At 50.5% G+C, this 12,301-nt stretch overlaps 1 protein-coding gene across 1 annotated transcript; it reads left to right on the plus strand.

The window, feature by feature from the left end:
* Window positions 1-2,030: 2,030 nt before the first annotated feature.
* LOC120703320 (protein FATTY ACID EXPORT 1, chloroplastic-like) lies at window positions 2,031-5,904 on the plus strand. The gene is made up of 6 exons (XM_039987338.1): window positions 2,031-2,468; window positions 4,429-4,624; window positions 4,945-5,112; window positions 5,342-5,388; window positions 5,493-5,533; window positions 5,617-5,904. Exons 1-6 carry the CDS (start codon window positions 2,307-2,309, stop codon window positions 5,696-5,698), a joined length of 696 nt encoding a protein of 231 aa, XP_039843272.1. The 5' UTR covers window positions 2,031-2,306; the 3' UTR covers window positions 5,699-5,904.
* Window positions 5,905-12,301: the final 6,397 nt, after the last annotated feature.

The raw sequence follows: 12,301 nt of genomic DNA on the forward strand, positions 1-12,301 counted from the left end.
TTTAATACTTAGCCTAATTTGATATTGAACTCAATTCAAGGCGAAACCTCCAGTATCGACGTCCAAACAAGTCTAAAAGTGGGTATGCCACCCTATCCGGCACCACGTACTGCTTTCCAGTAAAATGAGCTACAGCGGGGTACTGGATACCCTATGGTAAAAAAGCGGAAGCTCCCGGATCCTTGATATGCAGCGGAGGTAGAGGCCGTTCACTACCCCCATGCTGGTCCCACCTGTGCACGCCTTCGCAACCACCGTGCGCTCGCTCCTCCGCCGCCGCGCCCCTCACTGCTCCCACCGCCGCCGATTCCCGCGCCCTCCTCCGCCACGCGCACCCCTTCCTACTCCCGACGCTGCTGGCTTTCCAACCGCACCACCCTGCTCCTGCTGTCGAGGAGTGCGCAGGGATGCCATGGACGCGTGCATGTACTGTTGCACCACGCCGCCACCGCTTCACCCCATCGCACCGCCGCTGGTGCTTCGCCCGCCCGCCATGGCCCCGCGGCGGCCGAGCTTGAGCTTGAGGCAGCAGATTTGGACCCTGCCCTTGCTCCTCCTCCACCTCCTCCCACACGCGCGTGCGCTGTCTCTGCTCCGTCCCGTCGCAGCCGCACGTCTGGCGCGCCGAGGATCCGCTGCCACGACGCCGGCTCCGCCCACCGGCGCGCGCATCGTCAAGGGTGGGCCCCTGCTCCTCCGTCTCCTCACCTTCGCGCTGCCTCCACCGAGCTCGAGGTTGCCGAAGCTTGAGGCCACCCAGCTCGAGGAGGGAGGAGCCCAGCTCGGCACGAAGTTGCTGCTGCCTGCGCCATCGCGGATCCCCTGCTCTGGGTGCAACAAAGGAGCCTAGGCGGAGCCGTCCACCGGGGCGGAGTAGACGGCGCGCGGCCGTTGGAGGAGGGCCGCGCGGATCCGACAGTCGCCGCCCGCGGATCCAGCGAGGGAGGAGGCTGCCGTACGAGGGAGCCAGGGAGGAGGAGGAAGAAGACGACCGGAGAGAGGATGCTGTAGAGGGATGCGCCGGCCAAGGCGGAGGCCGGCGAGAGAGGAGAAGGGCCACGCCGGAAGCCGGCAATGGAGGAGGAAGGGGCAGTGAAGGGAAGACGCGGTGGGGGAGAGAGAAATTGGGAGGGGTCGATGGGTTGGTGGGGGAAGGATAAAGGATTCTAACGTATCGTATGGGTCCACCGGTCCAGGGCTGGTAGTTGGTACAGAGAACATGTTGTAGAGTACAATAGGTGAGGTGCGGGAAAAATTAATATAGAGAATAAAATTTTGATGACCAGAACAGAATATTCGTTTTAGAGGATGGATATAGAGTATTAAGGGTGCGAACAGCCTAACGCTAACTGAAGGTGTGTTTAGTTGTTTTTACGTAAAGTTTTTGAAATATACGAACACACAATTGAAGTATTAAACGTAGACTAATAACAAAACAAATTACAGATTTCATCTGTAAACTGCAAGATGAATTTATTAAGCCTAATTAATATGTCATTAGTAAATATTTACTGTAGCACCACATTGTCAAATGATGACACAATTAGGCTCAAAAGATTCGTCTCGCTATTTACACGCGAACTGTGCAATTGGTCTTTTCTTGTGTCTGCATTTAATACTCCATGCATGTATTCAAACCTTCAATGGGACGTTTTTTTTCAACTTTTTTAGTTCTAAACAAGGCCGGTTTTCGAACAAATTTTGAGTTCAGGACTTGTTTAGATGCAAAATTCAAAATTCCAAAACTATTTTGCGGCATATGCATGGAGTATTAAATCTAGATGAACTAAAAAAACTAATTGCATGGTTTGCTTAGAAATTACGAGACGAATCTAATGGCCTAATTTGTTCATAATTAGATAATAAATTGTTACAGTAAAACGACACTGAATATGTTGTAATGACAGATTAATTAATATTAATAAATTTGTCTTGTAGTTTATAAATAAATTCTATAATTAACTTTATGATTAGTCAATATTTAATATTTTAAATGTGGAAGATTTTCGTTGAAAACTTTACACGGTGCGAGCATGCCTCGTTATCAAATCACTGTTTCGCTGCTCCCCGTTTCCCACGAGGCCACGACGCACGTGCTCCAGGCGCCGCCGAGGCCGAGCAGGAAGAAACAGCCGCGTCGCAACGACCAAGCAACCAACTACATCCCCCTCCTCCTCTGAGGCTACCGAGGAAGAATCAACGACCCCATTCCGCACAATCCGCGGCGCGAGTTCCGAGCAAGCCCGCCGCTCTCTCTCACACAACGGTGCCGGAGGCGCGAGCGAGCCCCGCGGGCGGCAGAGTCGATGGCGGCGGCGCAGATCCGTGGATCCGCCGCGACGGCGAGGCGGTGGCTGGCCTCGCCCAGCGCCCGGATCCTCCGCTTCGCGCCGCTGGCCGCGTCTGCCGTTCCGGCGTCGCCTCGGCGGGGAGCGTTCAGGGGCCTTGCCGCTGGTGCCGCGTACAAGGTGAGCTTCCTGCTTCGGTTTTCGTCAGCTGCCTCGCCTACCTGGATCTAGATTTTAGACATGTTCGTGCTTCGGTCCTTGCGTTGCGTTGCTAGAATGAGGACACATGGTTTAGGAAATTTTCTACTGCTACTACCAGAATTGTATAAAGAGGAGGAAGATCTAGTGCCAGAGAGTGCACGGAATGGCTTGTTCCAAATTGGGAATAGAACTTAGTACAGGTGGTTAGTTTCAGAAAAGAATCACAAATTTGAATTTTCTGTCAATATTTTCATTTAACTCTCCCTGGCAAACAAATAAATGCCGAATTCATGTATTTTACCTCATTTCGTTACCAGTGCAGTTATTTTGTATGGGTTAGTCTGGGGGTCAACATGGCCACTCATCATTGCTACAATTCTGCACTCTTACTCCCATTGTCGCCAATGCTGCTGTATAAGTTATGAAGCCAATGCCATGGAGCATGGCATAATTCAAGTTTGTCAGTGTGAAAATTCCCAGAGGGCGCCTTCTTTGCCTTTTGCGGGAGCGCTTGGGCAACCTTTTTGTCCTGATTTTCCTTGTCAAGCGGTTTGCTTTTGTGCCCATTTTTGTTATGTGGGTGCGCTCATAAGAAAGAGGAACCTTTCAACTTGTTGTGGGTACTAAAGAACGGAATTTCAACTCAAAATGAGTCTATAGCTTCAACCTGTCGAGCTGTCAGAACTTCGGTTTCCTGGCCCAATAAACCAGACTGTTATAAGAATTATTTCTGTATGCAGTAGTGTCCTTGGTTTTCAGTGATCTCGAATCAGTCAGCAATATTTGTGTGTTTAGTTACTAAATCTTTTCTGTGTTGTTAGTTTAAAGCTAGTTGTATTCATGTGCAGTTTTTTTTCTGTTCTTCTTTAAATCTGAATTTTGTAACTTGTGATAGAGAACTAAAGTATTGTTTTCACACTAATAAGGTTTTGTTGTGTAACTTAGCAGTAGACATCAACTACATGATTGCTTGTAGTTCAATTTGCGTTAGTAGCCCTTGATTAGACATGTGCGTGTGTTTTTTCTGAATCCTATAGCGGCTAATCAAGCTTTGTACAGCTGTGCTCTTTATCTATTCAGTTTATTGGTGCTGCAGTAGCAGTGTTCAGAACTGTCACTTGTCATATTTATATGCTATTATTCAATTCCAAATCTGGAACTAGATTCCAAAGTCTAAAACTACAAATATGTTTATTTGGTAGACTAAGTTGAAGGACCGGAGTTAATATGCCATTAATCATTATGGCCTTTACTATCTCTTTGCTCTTTTTTTCTTTTAAAAAACTGAATATGCCTTAAGTGCTGTAGAACTTGGAGTGCATTTCCTGGTGTGTGTTACATTACTGAAGTTCTATATTTGAGCTTTTCAATTGTTTTTCTCATGAGTAGCCTTGATACCTATCAACGCCTTCATGCTTTTGCCTCAAATTAATATTGCAAATATATTGTTAGATCATGCTATTGGAAACTTCCATCCAAATACTCCTTCGCGAAACATCACTTTAACTTAATTGTCAGATTAATTAAATAATTTTTTGGTTTCAAGATACGCGCTTACTGAAGTTAGCATCTATTTATACAAGTTCAAAGCTAAAGCAACTAGCAGATCTCATACCCTTTGTGCCTAGAATGTTTATATCATTTTTATGTGCCCGTGTTGTTTTATGATGTAAGAGATAATATTTCTGATTAAAGCAAGCTTTTTGTTGAACCCCATGAATATATGTATGTGTGATTATGACTATGTTCTGTACCTTCCATGCAAATAGTTTAGTGTTCTTCCTTTATGGAGGAGTAAGCAATTTTTTAGCAATAGAAATCTTTTCTAGCAAAAAAGTTTCTGGCATATTTTTATCTACTCTTGTTTGCATTGGTCCTCTTGTGCTCCTAATCTCTATGGTTAAATTTGATCTGATGGCATTGCTGTATCACTCTGCAGCCATTGACTACACTGTGCATGAAGGCAGACTATACCACTCCTGTTGATTCTGTCACTGCTACAGAGCAAGCAGGTGTTGAACTTGAAGAGCCAGCCATTGTGGCACCTGCCAATGAAGAGATAAATACAGCGCAGGAGGTTGCTCCTCAACAAAAGTGTGCAAAAATACATGACTTTTGCCTAGGGATTCCTTTTGGTATGATTTCATATTTGTTCTAGCAAATTTTAGTGTGAATACCTTTAAGCCGAAGCTAGTCATTACTTTAGTCTTATTTATATAGTTTGTTTCTTTTATTTTTATATAATTTGTTTCTTTTACTTTTGAATGATATCTTATATTTCTTCTATTTTTCCATGCCTCAGATATTCTATCATTAGATATAACTGAGGAAGAGTTGTATATCTCAACCTTTTTGTGAGCTTGTTAATTTCTTTAATATTATGCTACCCTTCGTTGTTCGATATTCTCTTCAAAAAGTTCATTAGTACTAACAACATGCACTTTCCGTCTTTCAGGTGGATTTCTGTTTTCTATGGGCCTTATTGGATTTCTATTTTGGAGGACTCCTGTGAGTCTTACTTTCGGTGTCGCACCTGGCCTTGCTATATTAGCCCTTGGCGTGCTTAGCCTTAAGGTTTGGAGAAGTGGAAAATCCAGCTTGCCATTCATACTGGCACAAGCGGGTAGTTTGCTTTTTCCAATATAGCATCTTATCAGATTTCATTGAATCAAAGTGAAGAGTTCCTGTGCAAGTTGACTATCTGATAGGTCTTCTTAGACGTATTTCTGAGGAGGCAATATGATAACTTCCCTAAAATCTTAGTCCTGCTGATTATCTGCTACCATAATCCGAATTGAAGTTCTGCATGTGGAAAATTATGAAATTTAATCTGTGATGCTCATCATTTGCAGGTGTTGCTGCTGCGGTCGCTTGGAAACACTGTCAGGCATACACTATAGTAAGTCAAACTGTAATTTTTTTTTGAAAATTAGTCAAACTGTAATTTGGTTATCAAGGACCACTTTGATTCACTTTCTGATCTATTTTACTCTTTTGTGATAGACGAAGAAGCTACTTCCCTGGGGCTTCTATGCTGCACTCAGGTACTACTAACCTCAATTCTGTGTCTTGTTTCAAAGTTATGTTCATACCTCCACTATCTTTGAAAACCTGTTGCTTTCACCAGTGTTGCAATGATCTGCTTCTACTCCTACGTTCTCCTTGCTGGAGGGAATCCGCCTCCAAAGAAGGCAAAAGCTGCTGCTTGATTGTCTTGAAGACCTTTCACTCAAGCTTCTCATAATTGTACTAATGTTGATGATAGGGTTACGGTTTTCTTTATGTTGGTGAATACTGAACACAAAATTGCGTTGTAGCATCTGTACTAAGTGAAAGACCGAGTGTAGATAAAATTTTCCCTGATTTTACATGACTGTTGTTTTATTTATACACCAATAACATCACTCTTTACCTCCAATCAAGCGAAAAAAAAACGACTTTTGTAGAACAGTAGAAGCAGCTCCATATATTCCCTTTTTTTATTGTTTCAGATAACCTTAAATGCCATTTCCTTACCGATTTAACCCCTGAATGAGTAAGCTTAAAAAGCCGTACTCTTGTCTTCACTATCTAATGGCAACTAACTTTTGTTTCTAATGACGGGAATAATTAGTGTATTCCTCCAACCCTAGATGGGTGGGTATATATAGATCCTATACATGGGCATCTAGATAGGCCTCTATATACATGGGCTCAATATACTCCAACACTCCCCCGCAATCTGAATTACCGGCGCAGCGGTGTTCAAGACTGGACAACAAGAAAGCTAACACCCCCCGCAGTCTGAACAACCGGCGCAGCGGTGTTCAAGACTGGACAAGATGAGAATACAAGTAGAGCACAAAAGGGCTAAGACCCCCCCTCCCCCGCAGCCACAACTAGCCATCGGCTACGTTGAGGCTGGATCGAAACTCCGAGAAGGTCGACGAGGGCAGCCCCTTCGTGAAGATGTCAGCAAACTGGGAGGTAGTCGGGACATGGAGTACCCGAACATTGCCGATGGCGACTCTGTCGCGCATGAAGTGTAGGTCGATCTCCACGTGCTTCGTCCGCTGATGCTGGACGGGGTTGGTGGAGAGATACACGGCGCTGACGTTGTCGCAATAGACGAGCGTGCTCTTGGCGAGCGGGCTGTGGAGCTCCGCCAAGAGCTGTCGCAGCCAGGACGCCTCCGCCACGCCGTTAGCGACAGCCCGGTACTCCGCCTTGGCAATGGAGCGGGAGACAACCGGCTGCCGCTTGGACGACCAGGAGACCAGGTTGCCGCCCAGGAAGACGGCGTAGCCGGAGGTGGAGCGATGAGTGTCCGGGCAGCCAGCCCAGTCAGCGTCGGTATAGACCACCAGCTCAGCAGTGGACGAGCGGTGAAGTACCAGGCCGAGGTCCATAGTGCCACGGACGTACCGGAGGAGACGCTTCAGCGCAGCAAGGTGTGACTCCCGGGGATCATGCATGTGGAGACAGACCTGCTAAAAAGCGTAGGTGAGGTCCGGCCTGGTGAATATGAGGTACTGCAAAGCGCCGGCCAGACTCCGGTAGGCTGTAGGGTCAGCCACCGGATCACCCAGATCAGCAGACAGCTTCGCCTGAGTGTCGACTGGAGTGGAGCAGGGCTTGCTGTAAGCATCTAGGCCCTCAAGGTAAGTTTCGGTGATTAATGACAACCATTATTGTGACTAATGAGTTTGTGCAGCTTAATAGATCATTATCGCTCATTTGGTCATATGTCAAAAGAGGCCCCTTAATTTCATTATTCAAAAAGGCGATCTCGGTATTCAACTCATATATATGTCAAGACTAAGGATCTTTCTAGTCCTAGGTGTCACAAGGTTGAGAAGGACACTTAGGTTAGTATATGTTTTATAGTTTTGTAGTGATCGCACTATTAAGAGGGATTAAGGCCAAGTAACTTGAGCATGGACATGGTCAATCAAAAATGGATGCACACTATGGTCACTCAGGTTCGAAGTTCAAATAAGTGGCTTTCAACTTATATCTCAAGAATATTTGGATTTCATTCAAGACTCAAATCAGAAAAAGGCAAAATCAGAAAAAGTCGTTAACACCGGTTTAACCGACGCTCTCCCTTTTATATACGTCGGTTAAACGAAGTCAGCAGAGTCTGGACAAGTCAATACACCGGTTAAACCGACGTGTTTGAATTTAACGTCGGTGCATTAGTCCAGAGTTGGTTTTTCCAGGGTAATTCAAGTTCTATACACCGGTTAAACCGACACTATTTGAAATGAGACGTCGGTGCAATTGACCAGTGAGATGGTTTTTCCATGGATCTCTGAAGTTGTACTCACCGGTTAAACCGACGATGGTTTTGAGTTAACGTCGGTGCAGTTGTCTAGAGACTTGGTTTTTCAGTTGATCAGTGGACAACTACACTCACCGGTTAAACGGATGATACGTCGGTTAATCTGCCCAAGTTGTAACGGCTAGTTTTCAGAAGGGGCAGTTTACATTCATCGGTTAAACCGACGATGGCTATTGGAGGTACGTCGGATTAACCGGCGCTACGCAGTTTTCTGGCAGCTTTTTCTCCAACGGCTCTATCCGTGTGAGCTGCCTATATATACCCCTCCAATGGGTCATTTTGCCACTCTTCACACCAGGCAACATCCATACACTCAATACTATAGTCAAGAGCTACTTTGAGCTTCATCTTTCACATACTTGTTCATTCAATCAATCAAGAAGCAAGATTAAGGACTTGAGTAGAGAGAAGCTTGTGTGCATCCGTTCTTGGTGATCGGTTCTTGCTCAAGTGAAGGCCTTAGCTTGTTACTCTTGGTGATTGGCATCACCTAGGCGATCTTGGTGATCGAGGTGTTTCTCGCGGAGCTTGCCAAGGATTGTGGGAGCCCGGAGAAGAAGATTGTACGTGGCTTGATCTCCACCACGCCGGGATGGTGAGCGGAGACTCTTAGTGAGCGCCCTCGTCTCGGTGACTTGGGAGGTGACAAGACTCTTTGTGAGTGTCACAACGTGGATTAGGGGTGTGTGCCAACACATCGATACCACGGGAAAAAATTCGGTCGTCTCTTGTCCACTCTCTTCATTCAAGCATTTTCTTTCATGCAATTTATTCATGTGCTTGACTTAGAGATCATAACTTAGCTCTACCTTGCTAGGCTTTACTTCTCGTTATCTCTCTCTTAGCTTGTGTAGGTAGCTTAGTTATCCGGTTGGTAAATTGGTGCCTTACTAGCATTGCATAGGTTAAGGTTGCTTAATTGTGTTTTAGAAATTGAAAAAGGCTCAATTCACCCCCCCTCTTGGTCCATCGATCCTTTCACTTGCATTCAGTCATCCCAGCCCGCTCCAGAATATCGAGGGCGTACTGCCGCTGGTGCAGAAGAAGACCAGACGGGTGAGGCTCAACAGTGACGCCCAAGAAGTGGTGGAGCTAACCAAGATCCTTCATAGCGAACTCCTGCTGCAGAGAGGAGATGACACTCTGAAGCAACTGCTGACTGGAAGCTGTGAGCACAATGTCATCGACATATAGCAGCAGATATGCCGTCTCATCCCCACGGCGGTAGATGAAGAGAGACGTGTCAGACTTGGCCTCGGTGAACCCCAGTGTCAGCAAGAACATGGCGAACCGAGAGTACCAAGCCCGTGGAGCCTGCTTCAGCCCATGGAGAGACTTGTTGAGCCGGCAGACCATATCCGGACGACTCGAGTCCACAAATCCCGCAGGCTGAGAGCAGTAAACAGTCTCTGACAAGGTGCCGTGAAGAAACACATTCTTCACGTCCAGCTGGTGCACAGGCCAAGTGCACGAGAGCGCAAGGGAGAGGACCGTGCGCACCGTAGCGGGCTTCACGACCGGGCTGAAGGTCTCATCATAGTCCACACCAGGCCGCTGAGTGAACCCCGGAGAACCCAGCGAGCCTTGTAGCGCTCCAGTGTGCCGTCAGCCCGACGATTATGCGTCCAAATCCACTTGCCAGTCACCACATTGCAACCAGACGGACGCGGCACGAGGTCCCACGTCTGGTTGGCAAGAAGAGCCGCATACTCCTCTTCCATCGCGCGACGCCAGTGAGGATCCGCCAAGGCGTCGCGGACAGAGGAGGGTACTGGAGAGACCCGCGGCTCTCCCTCGGTGGCGGAGAGAGTCGCAGCCTGGGACGCCATCCGCCGAGTCACCAAGGGATGGATATGTCGAGGATCCCGATGGATGACCGGCGGGTGGTACACCTCCGGCTCTGCTCGAGAGGGAGCCGAAGGAGGCGGCGACGGCTCCGGTGTCGGCGTCGCAGGAGCCTCCGGAGCAGGAGTCGGCGCCGGTGTCGACGCGGAACGACGCCGGTACACCTGCACCGGCTCAGCGTACCGCTGCGGCGCCGGTTTCGGCGCCGGACGACGTCGGTACACCTGCACCGGCTGAGCGTACCGCTCAAGTGCAGGGGAAGGCACCGGGGCCGCGCGTGGCGCAGCAGAAGACACCGGTTCCATGCGCGGCACGACCGGAGGTCCGGGGGCCGCGCGTGGCGCGACCGCGGGCACCGGGGCCGCGCTCGGCGTAGCAGGGATCACCAGAAGCGGTGTTGGTGCGCCGGGAAAACCTGCAGGAAAAGGACAGACAAGTAACGGTGGCTGAACCACCGAGTCAGTCGGAAACAGAGACGCCAGCTCGGGATCAGAAGAAGGTGTGGAGGAGGTGGAGTAGGGGAAATCCGACTCGTCGAAGACGACGTGCCGGGAGATCAGAACGCGGCGAGAGGTGAGGTCAAAGCATCGGTACCCCTTGTGGTCAGGGGAGTACCCGAGGAACACACAACGAGTCGAGCGAGGTGCCAGCTTGTGAGAAGCGGTGGCGGAGGTGTTAGGGTAACACGCACACCCGAAGACCCGAAGGTGGTCGTAGCGAGGAGGGGTACCGAAAAGAGCGTGGTGTGGTGTGGGAGCAGGAGAAGCAGTGGACGGAAGGCGGTTGGGCAGGTAGGTGGCGGTGTGGAGGCTCTCAGCCTAGAAGCGCGGGTGGAGAGAAGCCTGGATCAGAAGGGTGCGCACGACGTCGTTCGTCGTGCGAATCATCCGCTCAGCCTTGCCGTTCTGAGGAGAGGTATACGGACAAGACATACGCAGCTGAACACCCCGAGACAGGAAGAAAGACCGGGAGGTGGAGTTATCGAACTCCCGCCCGTTGTCACACTGGACGGCCTTAACGGTGAGGCCGAACTGAGTGGACACCCAGGCAAAGAAGTGGAGGAGGGTGGGGAAGGTCTCAGACTTGGCGCGCAAAGGGAAAGTCCAAGAGTAATGAGAAAAATCATCAATAATGACCAGATAATATCTATAGCCAGACATGCTGAGTACATGAGATGTCCACAGGTCACAGTGAATGAGATCAAAAGCATGCGCAGCATGCGAAGAAGAAAAAGAAAACGGAAGTCTAACATGACGACCTAACTGGCACGCATGACAGAGGTGCTCAGCAGGAGCCCTAGTACATGGAATATCGGTACTACGGCGGAGCTGAGCCAAAACGTCGCGGCCGGGGTGACCAAGCCGGCGGTGCCAGGTGGTGGAAGAAGGCGTCACGGTAAAAGCAGAAGATGAAGAAGCCGAAGGCGAGGTAGCGGAACCCACGGCGGTGACAGGAAGGCAAGACTCATCACCAACCATGATAGAAGAAGGACAAAAGGGGTGTGGGGGTTGGACAGAAGAGAGGATACCAGCATCGGGAGTGGTGTGGAATGAGGCACCCGAGTCGGCGATCCACTCGGTGCTGGCCGGCGGCGTCAGTCCCATGGTGCTGAAGGACTGTGCTAGTGTGGCCTGGTCCCACCCCCCAGGCCAAGTCGGCTGTTGGCTGGGCTGAGCGGGCGGGGGCCAGGACGGCGCGAAGAGTGGAGCAGCGCCAGTGAACATGGCCGCCGGCTGGAGCTGAGGACGAGGCCCCCCTCCCGGACCCTGGAACGGCCACACCGAGATGCGCCCTGACCATGGGTTGCTGAAGGATGGCCAGGGCGTACCTCCAGCGGCAGGGGCAGGAGCGGGAGCAGGAGCCGGTGTCGGCGCGCCCCGATGGCCCCCACCGGTACCGGTGTTCCTAGAAGCAGGGCCACCAGTGCCACCACCACCACCCCGTCGCCGGCGACGTCCACGGCCCCCCCTCATCCGGTCTGCCCGGCGGAAGCAGCACCAAGGAGGGAGGTGGCAAGAGCAGCAGAGGAGGCCGGTGGAGCAGCAACAAGCGCGGCGGGGGTGGGCGAGGACGATCCGGGCGCGAGACCCCTGGTGATCTCCTCGAGGGCGAGGTCGTCCCGGACCTGGAGGAAGGTGGGGAAGGGCCTCTGGCGAGCGATCCAGCCCTTCAGGTGGTCGTAGGTGCTGCTCAGTCCCCGTAGGACATTGAGCACCAAGACCCGATCGGACACCGGATCCCCGAGGTCGTGAAGAGCATCGGCCATGCTCTTCATCCGCCGGCAGTACTCACCGACGGAGAGGTCCCCCTGCTCGAAGGTGCGGAAGGTGGCGTCGAGCTGGAGGTCCTGAAGATCCAGGGAGATGGTCCCGAAGATCCAGCACATGGCGATGCTGTCGAAGCGCAGCCACGCCACGTCCCGTGCCTCGATCGGCGAGTCGACGAGTGCGTGGTCGTCGAGGGTGTAGCGGCGGAGGGCAAGCAGAACCTGGTCCCGCCAGCGGCCGTAGGAGGAGGGCGCGGGGTCGAGGAGGACGGAGACCAGAGCCCTGATGTTCTGGACCCCGGCGGCTTGGAGGTGGAGCTGGGTGACCATGGGGTCGGTCGGGTCGTACCGGGCTCCAGATCCAGCGGGCGGCGCCTG

This window comes from Panicum virgatum, chromosome 4K (genome assembly GCF_016808335.1).
Source record: "Panicum virgatum strain AP13 chromosome 4K, P.virgatum_v5, whole genome shotgun sequence".
In the NCBI taxonomy this organism is placed as follows: Eukaryota; Viridiplantae; Streptophyta; class Magnoliopsida; order Poales; family Poaceae; genus Panicum; species Panicum virgatum.